Source organism: Fundulus heteroclitus, chromosome 15 (genome assembly GCF_011125445.2).
Source record: "Fundulus heteroclitus isolate FHET01 chromosome 15, MU-UCD_Fhet_4.1, whole genome shotgun sequence".
Classification (NCBI taxonomy): Eukaryota; Metazoa; Chordata; class Actinopteri; order Cyprinodontiformes; family Fundulidae; genus Fundulus; species Fundulus heteroclitus.
Genome location: NC_046375.1, coordinates 1,714,099 through 1,734,446, shown reverse-complemented (window position 1 = coordinate 1,734,446; position 20,348 = coordinate 1,714,099). Strand labels below are relative to the sequence as shown.

The following is a 20,348-nucleotide window of genomic DNA, read 5'->3' as shown; positions in this document are numbered from 1 at the left end:
AAGTAGCCTGAGATTAAAGCCTGGTTTAAACTTGACGCATCCTCAATGACTGCGTAGCCATATTACGTAATTTTGGCTTCCACGTCCCTCCGTGTGGCTAAAAGTTTCCAGTCCGTGCACCTGGAAAAATTTCAAACTTCCCAGACAGTCCCACGTGGAAAAAACATGCCGTATGAGCAACCCAAAAAGATTACCGTAATCAACAAATTGTTGCCGTCACTCTTGAGAGAAAATAAGAGGCTTTAAAATGTTGGAAACAACTGTGTTCTCTCCTGGTACGTGTAGTGGGGTGTAGTACGCTTGCCGTAGAAACACAACGCTGCCCTCTAGAGTCTAGGAGAATAGTGCTACCGCACTAAGTATAAATGCTGTAGATGTTTTGTCCGCACATATCATTTCCGTGTGAAGCGTACATACGTCAAGCATAAAGCAACTGGAGTCACAGTTGCATTGATTTTTTGTTTTATTTATCCTTTATTTATACAGGATATTCTCATTGAGATCCGAGACCTCACTTTCAAGAGAGACCTGTTGGTGGTGTGGGTGTTTGTCCCCTCTGACCAAAGTACACGGTCCCAGTCATAGGCCTAGTGGAGTTTAGCAAACTGCACGTTTACATATGTGATAATAGGACTGAAAATGCTTTTTTTTGTCTTCATGCCACCAAAAACAGCCCAGTGGCATGAAGACAGTGTCTAATGGTTATTATGGGGACTTGATGGCTACTTTTTGCTTGAGCTTTGGATGTTTTTTTTTTCCTTTACTGTTCTTCTCAGTGTGTGGTAGACAGGGGTTGTCATCCAGCTTTGTTTGAAGATTATTGTACTGGTTGGATATATTGGTCACCTTTGAAGGTGTTTTTTTTCATTATTATAGCCATTCCCATAATTGTTAAAATCAACATACATCAGTCTTACTGGGATGACGTGTTTGCTTGTCTTTATCATTTTGAAGAGGCTAACAGAAATGGGCCCATTCCATAAGTTCTATTTATTTTATTCAAATTATCTAAGAGAAGCTGTGGTTATTTAAAAGCATAACTTTTTCCCTCTGGCTAAATATACTCAAGTTGAAGGTTGTTTATGTTTTCTATAAAAAGGCGCCAGTAAGAATGGAGGAGCCCGTTTTTAACTGCAGGGTCATTTGCTGATGTTGGTCATTTTTCATAACACTTGCTGAAAACGATGCTGTTTTGTAACGTTTGCATTCTTCTCGTGACTGCGTCCCGTCACAGGTCAGATAAGCGGTCTGCAGGCGACCCAAATGACCCAGGAGGCAGCCATTAGGGACCTGGACAACGAGCGAAGCCGCCTGAAGGACAAGGTGCTGAGGATGGAGGAAGAGAGAGAGGCCCTGCAGAGCCAGAGCAAAGCACTGGATGAAAGACACAAGCAGCAGATCCAGTCCCTGGAGAAGGTCTGTGTGTTTGTTTAGTATTCATGCAAGGCTGGAAGTTACTGTTATGAATAACTAAAAGCTGATCAGGATGCTGTGACTGAACCTTGCTATAGACTGGGCTCCAGACCTGTAGAGAAATTGCACAAAATCCAATGTGTTGTTCTCTGAATACAAAGTTTTTCTCAGTTTAATTCAGCTACTGTATACTAATAGGATTTAGGATGCAGCGTGACAGAGCTTGAGTTTAATAGACTTGGTCTGGCAAAGTTCACTGACTTTCGCTTCTGTTGTCAGTAACTCTTTTTTTTGCTGTGAATCAAACTTATCTCTAAAGTTTGGCAGAATAAATGTATGTTTTATTTTTTATTATCCTCAGCTAGGCTAGCGAAGTACAAACTAAGACTTTACAAGTGGAGAGCTTAAAGTACATGGCAGGATGGAGAGGGAGGTGGGTAGATGGATCGGGGCATTGGCTGCATCGATGGGGGTTACTCAGGTTTGTCATAGTCGAGAAGGGAAGAAAAAAAGGTGATTTACAGCTCTACTGGGTTTCTAACCCTCAGCTATGATAATGATGATATGGATCCCATCATAATAACAAGATCCCAGGCACAAGGATAGATGAATGAATGGGTGGATGATTGGTTGGATGGTTGGGTGGGTGGATAGATGGATGGATGGTTGGTCAGATGGATGAATGGTTGGTTGGTTGGTTGGTTGGTTGGTTGGTTGGTTGGATAGATGGATAGGTGCCTCAATTGATGGATGGGTGGGTAGATGGATGAATGGATGGTTGATTGGTTGGTTGGTTGGATAGATGGATATGTGCCTCAATTGATGGATGGTTGGGTGGATAGATGAATGAATGAGTGGATGGTTGGATATATGGATGGTTGGTTGGTTGGTGGTTGGATATATGGAGGAAGGATGGATATGTGCCTCAATTGATGGTGGTGGATAGATGGATGAATGGATGGTTGGTTGGTTGGTTGGTTGGTTGGTTGGATAGATGGATGGATGAATGGTTGGTTGGTTGGTGGTTGGATAGATGGAGGAAGGATGGATAGGTGCCTCAATTGATGGATGGGTGGATAGATGGATGGATGGTTGGGTGGATGGGTGGATAGATGAATGAATGGGTGGATGGATGGATGTTACACTGAGTTGAACAGAATGACTTTTCTGGAATTCCTCAGCTTCTTCAGACTTAATGGAGATGAATCAACTGAATGAAAATCAATGTAATTTGCTTCATTCTTGGGGTGAATTTAACAAAATGTAACTAAATTTAACTGGATCCAATGGTTGTAATATTGCTAAACAAACTCAGAATTACTTCCTCTGTAAACTGCAGTATATCAGGGTGACTTTGTAGCGACTGATACTTTTCATTCAGCCGTTACGAATGTTAAAACGTGTTTTCCTTTTACGCTGATCCATTAATCAGTTAGTTGGAAAAGGTAACATCTTTACGGATTTTCTCAGTTCGCCTTTAGTCTCTTTCTGCACTTCTGTGTTTGTCTGTTTTTTTAAATTTGCTTTCATTATCAGGTTTGCTGCAGAAAATCTACCTCGGGTTTGTGCCTAAATACTGTATATATATATATATATATATTTTTTTTTTTGCCAACTTTGATTTTATGCAAAAAGTTTGAACTGTGTGCAGCTATCAAACCATTGAAAGGTTCAAACCTGTCGATCACAGCATTAAACAAACCGGCGGATAGGAAAAAAAAACACGCTTTTTAAAAACAGAAAGCCTTAAAGGTCAGATGATTTGTGGAACAGTTTAGTCAGCCGACCAACCACAGCAGACCGTAAATGTCAAGTGTTGCTGCTTCATGTGTGTTTTCCCATCCTTTTATCTCTGACATTTGTGCAGTGTAATCCTCCGGGAGCTCGCAGAGGTCTCCCACCGACTGAGGTTGCTGTGAATTTCAATGCCTTCCCGAGGAAAACAGAGCAGCTCAGCTAAACTTTACAACACTTTTCTGTCAGAGTGGCCTCCTGGAGCTAAAGGATTCCTGGAACCCACTGTGATTTAAGGCACTTTTCTTTTTAATTTGTCAGCACACTGTTATGTTGAATAACTGGCTTTATAAGATAATTTGTAAAGCAAAATTGATGGAACCACACGCAAAATATAACAATGGAACGTTTTTATCTTCTGGCTTGGAGGGAAGAAGATAAGCTGCACATTTTGGGGGTTTAGGACAGTGTTTTCCATCCCTGGTCTTTAGAGACCGCTGTGCTTCATGCTTTAGGTCAGGGATGGGCAACTGGCGGCCCGGGGGCCACACACGGCCCTCGTCATCACTCAGTGCGGCCCGCGAATAGATCAATAATAATTTAATAATGATTAAAAATAAATAAATAAACTTGTAATTATACTTTTGACCGATAGGGGGCCGTACCCAAACAATAGCGGGCATGGGGCGCTGTGCAACAGCGAGGAAGAAAGTCAAGAGCCCTGGCCACTAGCAGTGGAATAAAGGGAAAACTTGACGAGAAAGTCACATTTTTCAGACAAAATGGGAAGAAGTATGGACATGGGGAATTTTCTTTTTTGGTCTCTTGTCATTCACTCACAACATGAACCGTGAGAGCCGACGTGAGTTTTGAAACTGCAAAGCTTTGTCTTAAGCAGAAGATCAAACGTGCAGCACCGCGTTCACAGACCAGTGTGATGCATTCGTGAGCGTCAGAAAGCCATGGTGCATTCAGGAGCATGGGACATTAGAGTTTTCAGAATAAAAAGCTAACAGATGTGCATAATCAAAAAGTAACAGAAATACAATTATAGAGCATTCAGTATTGTAAGAAAGCCCACACTGTTTCTGGATAGACACATTATTGTTTGAGTTAAGTTCTGTTCCGTTTTATGCCTCTTTCCTTGTAAATTTTAAATGACCCATGCTCCTGATTGCATTGATATGGAGTTTAAATTCCTTTTTTGCAATTTTTTTAAAGCAAACGGTTTGTCTTGTGCTTAAGGACATATTAAAATGCATTTATATGCAGAAAATAGTTATATGTTGGTGCAGTAAACATACAGATATAAATTCATCTAAAATGTGTTCTTATTGAGAATAATTTGTAGCGTCTTTCATATCCAATTATTTGAAGTGCGTGGTCATGTGGCCCTCCAATGGTCGTGCTGAAAAAAATGTGGCCCTCTTTATCATGGAAGTTGCCCATCCCTGCTTTGGGTGTTTTCCTGTTGACACACACTTGACTTAAATGAATGGGTGACGAACAGGCTTTTCCGGCACTTGATTACATAATGGAGGTAATGCAATCGTTTAAATCAGGTGTTCTGGAGCAGAGACACGCCTTAAACATGCAGGACTGTGACCTGTGAGGCCCAGGGTCGAGAAACACCAGGTTAGGAAACATCATGGTTAGTGTTGCACCGATACTAATACCAGTATGGGACGTGGCCCCGATCCAGCACTAAAATGGTGGTATTGGTATCGGCGAGTACCAACAAATAGGCACCGATACCATTTTGATGTTTGTATGTCACTTGAACGCAGCCTTCTCTCTCCTGACTAGTATTATACATGTTATATAAGTTCATGAAAGTTGCACTATTTTGGCATTTGAGAGCCAAAACTCAGGGTTTAAAAGAGATTATTCAATTATTAATGTAATTTTACTGTCTTACTGTTGCACTACTGTTATACATGTTATAATTTCACCAATGTTGCACTATTTTGGCCTTTGAGAGCCAAAGGTTTATTCAACTATTGTCACCCATTCCAGGTAGGCAATAAAAAGTTCTGCTACCCGAAGTAGTACGCCGTTCTTCATATATACACACACATCAATTTCAAACAGATGGTATCGGTATCGGCCAATACTGCACAGCCAGGTATCGAGTATCGGTATCGGGGCCAAAAAAATGGCACCAGTGCAACACTAATAATGGTACCGAAGCATCACGCTGCATCCAAAATGTTCTAATAATATTCCAAAAAAAAGTAAAAAACAAAGCAACTGGACTTGTTTTTCGTAGTTGAAGACGTTTCACTTCCTCTTCAGGAAGCTTTCTCAATTCAAAAAGTCTGGAGTAATGTTGAGTACCAAGCTTTATACTACTGCCCAAACAAAGACCTTGTAATGGCTTAGATAACATGCAAACACAACAGAAACAGGTCCACCCCTTAGTAATGGGCGGTCGTTAAAGCCATTAAGCCAGCAGATTGGACCGAAACTGGTCCACTCCTCTGTAACGAGGAGTCGTTAGGGTTGTTATGTTATGGTTTTAATAATAGCTCCCAGCTCCTGTTCTTTGACCTTTCATGAAGTGAAGAGTAAGAACTCTATCTTCTGGAGGAAAGGAGCTTCGGACTGCCGTGCCGAATTCGGACAGCCTTTAACTCTGACGTCATCATGCGACGGAAACACACGTAGATGATTCTAGTCAAATCCGGGACTACAGTCTTTTGAAAATGAACTACAAAGTGCACGCTCTCTTCTCCCCAGACATTTTTGTTAATTTATGTGAGCTGATACATCATGTCATGCAAAGGATTCCTTATAGCGCCTTAGTGTCGGTAAGGGACATCGCCAGGTTCCTAGGCTAAAGGATCTGCGAGAGGAACCATAAAGGCTCCTTTTCCCACCTCCTTCCTTCCTATTAGCTATGTTTACATGCACAAAATTTCACAATCGGATTGAAATGTATTCAAATAAATAAAAACAGAATAATAATTGTATTGTAACGTTTGTATGGGCTCACAATCAATAATCGGATAATAATTTGCATGTATATCTATCTATTCAGAATAGAACCACTCTGACATGAGCAGTTATCAAGTTTCCCTTAACAAGAAACACACATAAAAAAATATTTGCTGAAAAATAAAATATAGCAAACAAAGCAGTAGCGTACGAGTTTGTTTGTCTTCTGAGCCCCCAGACTGGACTCGCACCAGCCTCGTTACAGATAAAGAACAATTTTGAGCTCCTTTATTGTTTCGAATAGAAAGCCCCGACAGATTTGCTTCCTGACGTATTTCAGTAAAACACAACTCAACAACGTGGAAATGCGTCACGTTTACGTCGGACGCTTTCAGCTCAGCTTGCCACGTTGATCCGGACAAGCGTTTACATGCTCATCAATATGATTATCAATCAGCATAAACCATTCGGATTTCATTCTGATGGAGCTTAATCTGATCACAATAGTCCGATTGCCGTGTTTACGTGACGTATTTTTGTCCCCATCGGCCCTTTATTCAGATTATGTTTGTCCATGTAAACGTAGCTACTAACTGCTGCTATGGCCAGAGTCCTTCCCCAAAAGACGTTTTAAAATGCAGCCTCCGTCTCTAGCTGCAAACAAAGCAGGAGAGACTTATGCATGGAACTGCTCTGGTAGTTAGCATTGGAAGCTAAATTTTGCGTGTGATAAAAAAAATCTGATTTGCTGCAAAGCAGTTGCCATAGTTCCACTTTTAAGTTCAGTAAAGTTCATGATAAATATTATATAGAGAAGCACAAATGAGTTAATTTGCGGGCTGAGACCAATTTCATTGTCCTTGAGGTCTGACCTGCCAGTTTTACAATATTTTTTTGGGGACTAAAACACTTTAGAGACATAAATAAGATGCAGCTTCTGTTATGAAGGAATTGAAATGGTGGATATTAAAACCTAACCTGGCCAGCCAGACTGACTTAAACGTGGCGTAAGTCAGTTTGGTAAAACAGACCGGACCAATCACAGCGCAGGGGGCGGGAGGCAAAATTACCCATAATGCAGCAGCACTTTTCTGTAACCATAACAGTCAGGATACAGATGGATATATTTTTGGTGCTTGGTCCTTTGGAAAATTAAGAAAGAACACGAGTACAAGATGTATCTTCAGATTTTTGTTTTTAGACAAAAGCGGCAAAAATCGTTCACTGGAGAGTTCACTGGTTGGCATACCATGTTTAATGGACTACAAATAACAAAAATAAAGCGTGTCACTTGGAGTTTTTTTGCATTATCTGATTGGTTCTAACCTGTGGACGCTGACCCTGTAAGCCCCGCCTTTGAAATGGGGCTCTACAGCTCCTCACCAGACTGATACGCAGTGTGTACGTATGCGTACGTCAGTCTGGCTGGCCAGGCTGATTAAAAGCAGCCAATCACACCTCCTCCACCAACATCTCACTCTGACACAAAAGCTCCCCCATGCAAAACTGATTCTGATACTGAATCTAACAGAAAACGTGTTCAGTATATTGTCCCTATTTTAACACATGTCCCTGATATTTATGTTTTTTTTTTATTTAAGTATATTCTGTTGGTGGATGCATCCATAGAACTGCCTTATTTCGGCCTCTGACTGACTGGTGCATATCTGTCAGTGCCGTTTCTTCTCACAATCTTGAAAAGAAGGGATGTAAATTGTGAATACATTACCTCCTGACTCAGGATTTTTCGCTGCTATATGTGACTTTTAAATTCCTCTAACACACCTCTGTTTTCCATTTTTCTCCCACCAGTAAAGGATCTTTGTAGTTAACCTTTATTTTCTTCTGCGAGTCCTCTGCTTGTTTTCTTTTAACAAACAGACCAACGAAGCGGCCCGGATGTTCAGGCTTTGTTGCTAATATCAGACAGAGGAGGGTTTCCCTCCTCGTCTTTGCTGCCATCTGATCCCACATCAGTTCTGCCTCTTGACTCTTTTCTCAGAACATTTTTAAAGCAGCTCTCACTTTAAGAACATTAAAACAGAACGTCATGTTTCCTGATTTGGGGGTGGGGGTTCACGTTTGCACTAGTAAACCGTAGTATTGCATAATATGTAGGGCCGATTCGATACGATTCTCGATATAGCTCAGCTTGATTTGATTTGACTCCAATATCGATATTTATTACTTTCAAATTATTGCTCAAAGTCATTCAATCAACAAGACCAGCCAAATATTATATTTATGTTCGATTTACTGAACTCTGGTATCACAGAAACCAAAAATGTGCCCAAATGTCTGATTTTAGGGATGAAGGCGCTTCTAAAATCCTGTTGGTCTGCAAACTCATCTCACTTGGTCTTCCTCACTGTGAGCAGTAATGTAATAACGCCCCCTAGAGGTCGGGAGGTATGTCAATATTGACAGCCAGAATATCGATATTAAATAGTTTTTAAAAACATCAGTATTAATCTTTGTATCGATTTTTATGCACAGTCCTAATAATATGAAAAGCGCAGCTCAATATAAATGTGGCCTAGTTGTATAAAGTTGAGTTTTCAGATTGAGGCAAAGCAGTTACTATAGATGTTTTTATTGTGATATTTTCTGATGACTTTTCAAGAAAGTCAATGTGATCAGGATCCTATATTAGGAATGCACAGGTTCTCATTAGCAGACGTAAACTGGGCTAATGTAGTTATCCCTATAGACACGCTCAGAATCTAAAGCACTAAAGGATTGTTGAGACATAAACGTGTATTTTAATCTTCTGCACTGGTCACGGTCATGTTCACAACGCTGCAAATGCCTGTCTTTATTTTAAATGTGCGGCTTTTGTAATTTCAACACGTGGCTTTTAATGTGCCATTTTATGGTTTAAAGAAGGCTTGTCATCACTCATATGGTAGCTGGAATTCAGGCTTCATCACGTGATTTTACAGATAAAGCATATATAGGACACTCTTACATTTTCTTTTTTATACCTCAAAGTCCTCCAAGAACATTGAGAGTCCAATTTTGAGTGTATTTCACAGTTAAAATAGTTGCTGGAGGCGTAACTGAATCTGAAAGCGAGCTGCTGATTCTAAGATGAATCCGTTTTCTGTCCATGGTGTCAGCCGAGCTAAAGGACATCATGTCCCAGCTTCTGGCCCTTTTGGCAAGATTTAGCCAATTAAAATGTCCATTTTCCACCACGCACCGAAGAACCAGCTGCTCCTCTGATTAGCTCCAAATTGTGTGGCCTACAGGTTACATTTTCCCCCCCGTTTCTATTTTTCTTGCTGCGATTCATCACGTAACACTTTTACAGACAAACCAGGCTCACTGTTGCTGGGTGAAGGCAGCATTTGCCGCTGCCTCTCTGGGTTTTTTTGTCAGTGTTGGGCTTTATTCGGTGCTTAGCAACGCCTTTAATCAGCCCTGCATCATTGTGTCCCTCAGTAGAGTGTATTTACATCAGATCTTTGTTTTTTTAGTCAGTTTTTAAACCGGAATCCCAGATTCTCTTCTCAGCTGCTTTGCCAGAAGAGCTGTGGAGCTTCCTTATAAATGTTTGAGCTTTCTGCACCTCAAACGCCAGTTTCAGCCTTACTGTGGAGAAGGAAGCTCCTTCATTATTTACATCAGCTTCTAAGCAGCTTGAGAGATGAAGGTTCAGGGGTTTATGTACAGAATGCAGAACTGAGCTGTAACTTTACCTGATGCATGGTTCTGCGAGCGTTTATCATAAAGTGGATTCACAAGGCTTAATGCACATCAAATATGTTTTTTTTCTGATGGCACTGCACCGTTTTAAGCTCATTTCATAAACCCTGTGGCTTTTTCTCCCCAACCTTCACCTCCTCCTTCGCTAAATTAAATGCCAGGGATTCTTTTTGACAAAAAAAAAAAAACAACCTTTTTGCTTTTGAATTGTAACTGGAAGGACTCCCAGCCACCAGCTTACTTGCATGTATGCAGATTTTGGAGTTGTTCCCGTTTCACCCCCGGCTGAGAGCCATATACTTCAGCAAACCTGCTGCATATTATCTCTGTACGAAGCTACAAAGCATGGCTTTTTTTTATTATTATTCAGAGTGTGGATTATATGTTTCAGTGGCTTCTTTTAGTCGGAGCCAGAACAGGGACCGTGCGTCACCTTCAACTATCGCTGCCTGCCTGGTGGGGTGATTAGGCAGTAGCCCTGGCATGGGGTCACTGCGGCTAGTCCACACAGCTCATAGGTATGCGGTCTCACCGCTGGAGTTTTGTGAAAACTCAAACCAGTTGGGGAACCTTCCAGGTCCGTCAGGTGTAACGGGAGCCCTCCGTGTTCTCCATGCGCTCTGGCAGACCCCTCCAAGGCCATCCACGCTGTGCCGGGGATTTTAATGTCGTTGCTAGACGGTGTGAAGGAGGCCTAAACAGCGACGACGGCGATAACTGATCAAATTCCTTGAAGAAATGCAAAGGAAATGATTACTAATGCTTCTTTCAGTTTCTCCTTTTACCACAGGAAACAGTGAAAATGGTGGCGTTGCTTTGTTGCAGTCGGCTTGTTTTTCTTCTTCTTAGTTTCCAGACATTTCTGCCTGATATTTAGATTAGATTAGATTCAACTTTATTGTCATTACACAGGTACAGGTACAAGGCAACGAAATGCAGTTTAGGTCTAACCAGAAGTGCAATAGCAGCAAGTGCAGGATAAACAATGGTTCCATAAGTACAGGACATGGGTTATTACTGAATAAATATAGAGATGAATACTATTATAGATAGGATTTTACTGATAGATTTGTCCTATGAGTATAATATATAGATAACTAGTATTGTGAACTAAATTTACAGCTGGATATGTACCGAATATATTATACAGGTGAATATTACTATAAATAGAGTTTTTACAGATATGTACAATAGCATAATATACAGATGATTATTATAACAGAGTATACATGTACTATGAATATATGTACAGATGGCTATTACTATAGGCAGAATTGTGAGCATGATATACAGGTAGTTATTACTGTAAAATGAATAAATAAAGTTTGGACAGAAACTTTATTTATTCAAAATAAATGCTTTATTTTGAAAATAAAAGCTTTGTTTCTGACAAGATAAATGTGCAACTGTCAGAATTACAGTGGTGGGTGTCACATTGTGTTAGATTCAGGTCAGGCTGGCCAGCAACATTAGATGAAAACCGTCTCAATATAAACGGAGTACGGCATAAACGTCTCAGCTGAATCAGTATGGCTGGACGACAAAAAAATACAGCGTTGGTGTCGGTCTGCTTACCTCTGAGCACATTTTAAATATGTTTATTGTGCCTGCTTGTGTCCGTCAGACCCTCCAGGACGAGAAGACGTCCCACGAGAAGGACATGGGCAGCGTGCGAGCTCACTACGAGGAAGAGGCCAGCCAGATGAAGGAGGGCCAGGCTCGGGCTCTGGAGGAAGTGGCCAAGAAGCACAGAGTGACGCTGGAGAACGCGCTAACCAACGCCGAGAAGGACAAGAACCGCCTGCTGGCTGTGAGTACTCACGCCGTCACACACGAGGAGGACGACATCCACTCCTCTTCAAGGTGAACGTATAATCCTGAGCCAGGAGACGACGAGCGCTCCTGTTCTGCAGGATGCGTCTGACAGATAATCAGAAGCAACTCAAGCTGTTTCTGCTCTCGCTGCCTGCCAAACGATTTCCTCCAGTCTGTTGATGTTATATCTGTTTATAAGGGAGCCGTATTTATAAGTGAGGAAGGAGCAGCGTTTGTCTAACCTGACAACAGCCAGATGCATGTCTCGCTCCGCCTAGCTCCTCTCACATACATCTGGGACACCGCTCATTGAAAGTGATTTCCCCAACCAAATTTATGGTCTGGCCAATCAGGACGCAGGACGGGTGTTTCCTGGATGTGACGTAGTGGAGAAGCCACCGTGAGATTCCAACAACAATGGCGGCTCGCATCGAGGAAGCAAGCGTTAGCATTGATGCTGCTATTTCTTCCGTGTTGTCCAATCTACCTTATATTGTTTCATTAAAAGAACCTCAGAGAACGGCTCTGAAGGCTTTTGTTGGTGGAAACCATGTTTTCACCCTTCTCCCGACCGGATTTGGCAAGCGGTTAGCCGCTAACTGTTAGCCGCTAACTGTTAGCGGTTAGCCGCTAACTGTTAGCGGTTAGCGCAAACCATGTTAGGAGGCCTTTAGTCCTTAACGCGGTCCGCCCGGGATCGACTCCGACCCGCTGCGCTTTGCCGCCTGTCTTCCCCCCTCTTCCTGTCAGCTCACTTTTTTTTTCCCTGCGTCGGTCTCATCAGCGTCACGGATTAGCTTTGGTGTGAGTGGTTGAAATAGCACGTCGATAAAGATGACAGACAAGTGGCTTATCCAAACTATGCAAGGATTTTTGATAAGGCCCAGCCTTCAATTAAGGCAATTCCTATGGATCAGTCCCAGATGTATGTGAGTGGAGCTAGGCGGAGCGAGACATGCAGCTGGCTGTTGTCAGGTTAGCGTTTGTCTGCATCATCAGCAGGACACCAGCGCATCCACACTTAAACAAAACACAAGTTTAAAAGAAAAAAATCTGGCCTGTTTTGTGTGTTTTATGCCGGCACGGCGGTCATATTCTGCTGAGAACTGCTGATAAAGTTGTTCTCTCTGCTTGTTAACTTCCCCGCTAACTCTCTGGGAGTCGGTTCGTAACAAGCCGACATTTTTCACTGACCCCCACCATCTGCTGCAGGAGCAGAAAACGCAGTCACTTAAAAAGCAGTTTCACACAGGAAGGATCTGGCTCAGAGCACCTCAGTCTCCTCCTATAAACCATGTTGTTGTAGCAAAACTTGCTCTTTCTGGAGGTTGAGATGAATTCACGGCCTTCCCAGGTCTGGTTTGGTGGGGGGATTGCTTGTAAACTGAATCCCGCCTGCTTGAAGGGATTGCTTCCCCTTGTCAGCATGGCGCCGGGTTCTGTAGAGTCCCGCTGAGAAGCTATTTGTCTACATCAGGTGTGCGGCAGCAGGGGAACATCTGCGGCCCTGTTCACAACAACACGCATGTTTTTGTGGGTTTGGGTGAACTGATGGAGATCTGAACGGCTGGATCAGCTCTGAGGAGTGAAGGTTAGAAGTTCTGACAGCGACCCACTGTGAGCTAGCGCCTGGGATCGCCTGTCTGTCCAGACCACTGAGCTATATAATACACTGGAGTGCTGATTTTGCCGAAAAACTGAAGTCACTGGCCGCCATCTTGCTACTCCCTACTCTCACAGAATCACATAGGATTTGGTTGCAATAACAAGCAGTTTTCTGGCTGAGTGAAAACGTTTCACAGGTAATTCTACAGTCAGTGGATGTACTAACACTATCAACTACTAGGAAATTAGGTACTGAAATATTTTACATGTTATTCATATTAAATATATATATATGTATATATAAGTATGTATATATGTATAGATATGTATACACATATGTAAATATATGTTTTTGTATATTGTTATTTATATATTTATAAATGTTAAACATATATATTTAAATGAATAAAATGCTAAATATTTCAGCACATGACTTTCTCAGTACTTGATAGTTTTAGAACATAACATAAAAGTATATGGCATTTGACATTTTAAAAGTTTTAAGCCCCCCCTGAACATGAGAAAATCCTCGTTATTCGATGCTGTAGCACACATATTCCCTAGTTACTGGAGGAAAATAGGGAGTACCAATATGGCGGCTGGTGGCTTCAAAGCGACTCGTTCTAACAGACGGTGATTAGCACTCCAGTGTATTATATAGCTCAGTGGTCCAGACCGAGAGGAAACAGGAGCTGCTGTTGGTTCGTTAGCATCGTCAGCCCAGCTCTGACTGAGCGTAGCTGGGAACCTCCTTCTTCTGGTTTTTGGTGTCGTTCCTGGTGGTGTTGGCGCCCCCCGCTGGTGCAGCATAGTTATTACAGCTTTAACTGATCCGTTAAGAAATGTCCCCAAGAGGTGTAGCAGTTCATCGCTGCTCCGTCCTTCCTTCCTTCCTTCCTTCCTTTATTCCATCCTTCCATCTGTCCGTCCATCCATCCTTCCTTCCTTCTGTCCATCCATTCTTCCTTCATTCCTTCCTTTCTTCCTTTCTTTAATCCGTTCATCCAGCGATCCATCTGTCCATCCTTCCTTCCTTCCTTCCTTCCTTCCTTCCTTCCTTCCTTCCTTCCTTCCTTCCTTCCATCAAGCCGTCCATCCATCCTTCCTTCCTCCCTCCCTTCCTTCCATCCATCAAGCCATCCATTTATCCTTCCTTTCTCCCTCCCTTCCTTCCTTCCTTCCTTCCTTCCTTCCTTCCTTCCTTCCTTCCTTCCTTCCTTCCTTCCTTCCTTCCTTCCATCCATCCATCCATCCATCCATCCTTCCTTTTTTCCTTTCTTAATTCCTTCCATCCATCAAGCCATCCTTCATCATCCTTCCTTCCTTCCTTCCTTCCTTCCTTCCTTCCTTCCTTCCTTCCTTCCTTCCTTCCTTCCTTCCTTCCTTCCATCCTTTCACCAATCATCCATCCTTTTTTCCTTCCTTCCTTCCATCAATCCATCCTTCCAGCCATCCATGGTTCCTTACTTTATTTCATCTGTTCATCCTTTCTTCCTTCCATTAATCATCCATCCTTTCTTCCTTCCTTCCTACCTTCCATCCATCCATCCTTCCTTCCTCCCTCCCTTCCTTCCATCCATCAAGCCATCCATTTATCCTTCCTTTCTCCCTCCCTTCCTTCCTTCCTTCCTTCCTTCCTTCCTTCCTTCCTTCCTTCCTTCCTTCCTTCCTTCCTTCCATCCATCCATCCATCCATCCATCCATCCATCCTTCCTTTTTTCCTTTCTTAATTCCTTCCATCCATCAAGCCATCCTTCATCATCCTTCCTTCCTTCCTTTCTTCCTTCCTTCCTACCTTCCATCCATCCATCCTCCCTTCCTTCCTTCCTTTCACCAATCATCCATCCTTTTTTCCTTCCTTCTTTCCATCAATCCATCCTTCCAGCCATCCATCCTTCCTTACTTCCTTTCATCTGTTGATCCTTCCTTCCATTAATCATCCATCCATCCTCCCTTCCTTCCTTCCATCAATCCATCCATCCTTCCAGCTATCCATCCTTCCTTACTTTCTTTCATCTGTCCATCCTTCCTTCCATTAATCATCCATCCATCCTTTCTTCCTTCCTTCCTTCCTCCCTTCCATCCACCCATCCATTCATCCATCCTCCGTTCCTTCCTTCCTTCCATCCATCCATCCATCCATCCTTCCTTCCTTCCTTCCTTCCTTCCTTCCCTCTTTCCTTCCTTTCATCTGTCCTTCCTTCCTTCCTGGTACCAGGATTCAAATGAAATCATGCTGCCGTCCTCAATGAAATCTAACTTTTCAGGACTGAGATAGTTTAATCATTATATTTAATTTTCTACAGTCAGCCTATAAATTCATACTGGGTGAGAAAAACAGGACGTGTATTTATTTTAACTGTGTCCCTCTGATGATCAGGTATTCCTTGGAGAACAAACAACTAATTTTACTTCCTGAATATATAGGTCAGCAGTTTATCACTCCACAGCGACATTTAAATTCAACGTTTTCTGTCAGAATCCTTCACGTGGTTGGCAGCTGATTAAACTTCAGATTCCCGCGGAAAATGTGCAATTTGTCGGGGTCCTCTGTGGAATAACTTCATCAAAAAGAGGCTTTATCGGTGACTAAGAGGTTGGCGTACCTAAATGAGAAAACGCAGCCTACCTGCGTGGGTGCACATTTATATTTACCACGTAGAGCCGTCATCTGGGACGCCGGTCGCTTTGCATAATCTGCTGGAAATGTGAGCAACCTGGGGCAGCTTCTGTCAGTGTCTCTGCGTTGCAGCAGATTTTACAAAAAATACAAAGCAAATCCTGGTGATGCAGCGTCACACAAGCTTCCTGACGGGTCACGCAGGTGACAGGCGTGTTGTTGGTGGCGTTTAACGAGGGGAAACCGGAACACCTAGCCCTCTCAGACGCACACAGCTGGGTTTACGTGCCGCTCTGTGGACGACGGTTAAAATCCTGCCCACACAGGAGCAAAGAAGCAAAGGAAGCGGGTCTATTTTGAGGTTCTGCAGAACATTCTCTCCTCACGTATTTAGGTATTTTGTCGCTTTTGCTCTTTCAAACAAACGGGGGAAGTCAGGCTTTGTGGAAGCTGTGGAGTTTTGACATTTAAAAAGGGGCAGAATGCACGGATTTTTAAACATAAACTCTCGCTTGAACGCTGATGACATTTACTTCATGAACAACTGCAAGAAAAAGAGTAAAAAAGTGAGTAACGCAAGATTTAGAACTCAGCGATTTGATGGAAAAGATGGGCAGATGTTGCAGGGCGATAAAACCGTTGAGTTTGAGTTCCTAAAACCTCCTGGTTTAATAATTTACTCCCTGTTACTTAGCACCGAGGTCGGACATCCGGACCGGCCTTAGGCTCACACCGTACACAGCCTCTCCTCTGATGGGGCTTTTCCACAGGCTGTCAGCCACGTGGTCTGTTATATATTTTTAACTCCTGTGAAAAATAGGAGTTGAAAAGTAATATTTCAGCAATTTCCAATTTTATATTATAGAAACAAACAGTATTAAAATAGTCCTAAATGAGCTTTAAGTGATATATTTACTGTAAAATCAACCTAAATCATTCTTATTTGTCACCCGGGATGGAAGTAACATTCCCTATAAACAATCAATCCTCTCCATCAACAATGTCTGGGTCGCGTTTTTCTCCTTTCAAAACTAGAGGTACGGTCAGGAACTACTTGGGTTCAGAGTGCAGCCTATGTTTACTTCCTGGTTCCTGAGCCAATCATATGAGAGTTCCCAGGGTTCCCAGCACAGAGCATTTTGTATTTTATGTTTGCAAAAGAGCAGCAGCCTGCTAACATGGAAGCCAGTAAGAGAAGCGGACCAGAAATGGAACAGAATACAACATCATAGACCTGCCCTGTGGAAAAATTTACAACAGCAACACACCATTTAAAAATGGCATATTAGATTGTTGTGATTGCCAAGCTGTTGTACCAATTTGAGCCACAAGGTGTCAGTATTACTTATAGCTCCTTTAAGCAAATTAATGCTGAGTTGTGACTTGGGTTTGATGCTAACTATGGTCCTAAAGTTACGGTTTGGTGCTGAAACAAATAAAATCCATTGTTAAAAAAAAACATGTTACGGTCTGAAGGATCCAAACTTCAGCTTTTGGGCTACATTTCTAAAAAGAAATGTAAAGAATTAACCGCATCCAGTTTAGGTCCTCCCAGTTCTTTACCCCAGAGAAGCGGTCTTCTTTTATTGTTGTCTTCTTTACTAGGAAATGACTCTTGAAACAGAAACTATACTTTAATATGTTTAATCTAACAAGCCAGAGGAATGATACAGCGTCAGTACTGGACTCTCATACATTGGCACGACGCAGAACGGGTAAAATCAGGAAGTGACAGTCCCGATTATCATTTACATCAGCATTATACAGAATCTAGAGTTTACACTCCCATGTAAGGGAGTGTAAAGGATGACATCAGTGTTCCTCACATGACATTGGTGGCAAATATCTCACCACATTCTGGACGTGACCAAACTGACCCATTTTCATTAATCAGTCCATTTTGTCCAATCTAAGTATGTCAGTCTCTGAGTCCTTGGTGTCCGTGAGCTATCTGTTGTTTTCCAGTCGCTCCAGCATCTCTAATCTCATAATCAGAAAAAAGCAACATTTACAGCACATAAAAAGCACTTTGCATCACCAAAAGGGAAGCCAGATGGTGTTGGCAGCATCATGCTCTGGGGTTACCTTTCTATAGATGAATCTGGGTTATTTTTTTGCTGTAGATGAAATCATGAGCTGCTTCACCAGAGAAAAAGTGGTTACACTTTATTTGAAGGGGTGTACATAAGACTGACATTACACTGTCATAAACATGACATAACACCTGTTATGAACATAAATGACTCTTTATGAATGTTTAGGACTGTTGTCATTACTTGTCATTCGGTAAAATATGACACTATTAAAGCAAAGTTGACATTGTTTTTTGTTTAAAAAGTTGTTATGACAACTTGACATTAACAGAGACAAGGTTAAATTTAGGGCTTGATTTGGGATTAGGTTAAATTAAGGGCTTGATTTGGGATTAGGTTAAATTTAGGTCTTGATTTGGGATTAGGTTAAATTTAGGACTTGATTTGGGATTAGGTTAAATTTAGGGCTTGATTTGGGATTAGGTTAAATTTAGGGCTTGATTTGGGATTAGGTTCAATTAAGGGCTTGATTTGGGATTAGGTTAAATTCAGGGCTTGATTTGGGATTAGGTTAAATTTAGGGCTTGATTTGGGATTAGGTTCAATTAAGGGCTTGATTTGGGATTAGGTTAAATTTAGGTCTTGATTTGGGATTAGGTTAAATTCAGGGCTTGATTTGGGATTAGGTTAAATTAAGGGCTTGATTTGGGATTTGGTTAAATTAAGGGCTTGATTTGGGATTTTGTTAAGTTAAGGGCTTGTCATAACAAAGATATTTTAAACAATGTCAACATTTCTTTAATAGTGTCATAATTTACCGAATGACAATTAATGACAACAGTCCTAAACATTCATAAAGAGTCATTTATGTTCATAACAGGTGTTATGTTATGTTTATGACGGTGTAATGTCAGTCTTATGTACACCCCTTCAAATAAAGTGTTACTGAAAAAGTTGATGAAAACCTGAAGAGGGCTGTAGCTCAGAGATGTCCTCTGACAGAGCCAGAGAGGTTAGGTGGTTACCTCTCCCAGAAGACTGAAAACCAAAATAAATCAAAAACTGCTTTTAGTTTAAGGGTGAAACCAGGATATTTGAGTATTTTTAAACTTTTTTAACTTTTAAGACATCTCGTTAAAGACATCTCGTTAAAGATGAACAAAGTTTGGGGCCTTCAGGACTGGGAGGTGAGGTCAGCAGGCGGGATGGTGGTGTCGTGAGTCGACGTCCGGGAGGCTTAATGCTGGATATAATAAGAGCAGAAAAACTATCAGGAAGCCCGCAGACTGTGGATGGAGAACTCTAATAGCCTTTTAGAAAGCTTGTAACTGGACATGTGTTGAAGAAGAGCTCCTCCTACCTTTACAAATCACCAACACAGGAGACAGCAATTGTATATAAGGCGGTGCACATCCAGAAAAAAACTCCTTGTACCATCGTCTCCACGTTCCTTTGTGCCCGATGTTCAAATTACACCAAATAGCTAAATATCCAGTGTCAGGTTGATCTGATATGAGACGCTGAAATTGCCTCCTGGGATTACAAACAGGACCGGTTTAATGAGCCTGGAGTAGATGTTCCAAACCACAGTCCACCTCTCATTTGGCTGCTGCCGAGGCGTTTATTCCTCCAGCCTGGAACAGCGCCTGTAATGACGCCTAATCTCCACAGAGTCCTCCTTCCACTCACACACGGCAGGACGACCCGTGGACGCCTGCATCAAAGTTGTGTGATAATAATTAGTTTTAAATGAGGCTCCACTGCAGACCTGACAGCTCAGTTAATAGAAGACCGTTTCCAGGGATATAAGACACGGTTTCCATATGAGGACTTCCTCTCTTTTAGCCCCGTGGGCTTACAGTTCTTCCCCTTCTGCTCAAAACCCGGGTCCTCGATCACGCCGTCAGCGCTAGGCTGAAAGAGCGACAGGCAGGAGCACAATGAGGGCGACGCAGGCTTTCATTCACTCGTCACTCTTCCAGGCCTCCTCCTGTCGTCGGTTATCTTCTCCACGATATGACAGGCCAGACAGATGATCCCTCTGTTCATCAGCACCTAATTCTGCCGTCTGATCCCACTTTAATCTAGTAAATGATCTTTTTTCTTTCATCAGCTGCGGCCTTTCAACACTTTGAATCATAATGAGTTCCCTCTGTGAAAGGAGCGTTTTGATTTCAAATAAGCCGGCCTGCTCTGCCTTTGTTTCGAGTTGCGAGTTATAAAATCTATCCTGATGGGTCATTATTGCGTTTTTCCTTTTTCAACTGACTCTCAGTTTTAGTATCAAAATGGCCCACAAAGCCTTTGATAATATCACTCCGACGGGAGTAGCTTGGTGTTGTTTTGTGCGAAGAGAAGCGGGAGACAATGGATTACGGCACAGGGCTGTCAAACGATACGATGCCGATACCGATGCATGACCCTCCTGTCGTCGTCGCTCCCTTTAGGTCCTCAACAGCATCATGTAATGTTTTAGTTTCTTT

The 20,348-nt window shown here is 42.2% G+C and overlaps 1 protein-coding gene across 2 annotated transcripts in view; it reads left to right on the top strand.

Annotated features, from left to right (window-relative positions):
• The window catches only part of fam184a (family with sequence similarity 184 member A), a 210,500-nt gene that overhangs the window by 115,062 nt on the left and 75,090 nt on the right, over positions 1-20,348 (top strand). For both annotated transcript variants that reach the window (XM_036147195.1, XM_036147196.1), the window contains exons 8-9: positions 1,235-1,416; positions 11,417-11,602. In XM_036147195.1, coding sequence (XP_036003088.1) covers positions 1,235-1,416; positions 11,417-11,602 — 368 coding nt within the window. The remainder of the gene's footprint in view (positions 1-1,234; positions 1,417-11,416; positions 11,603-20,348) is intronic.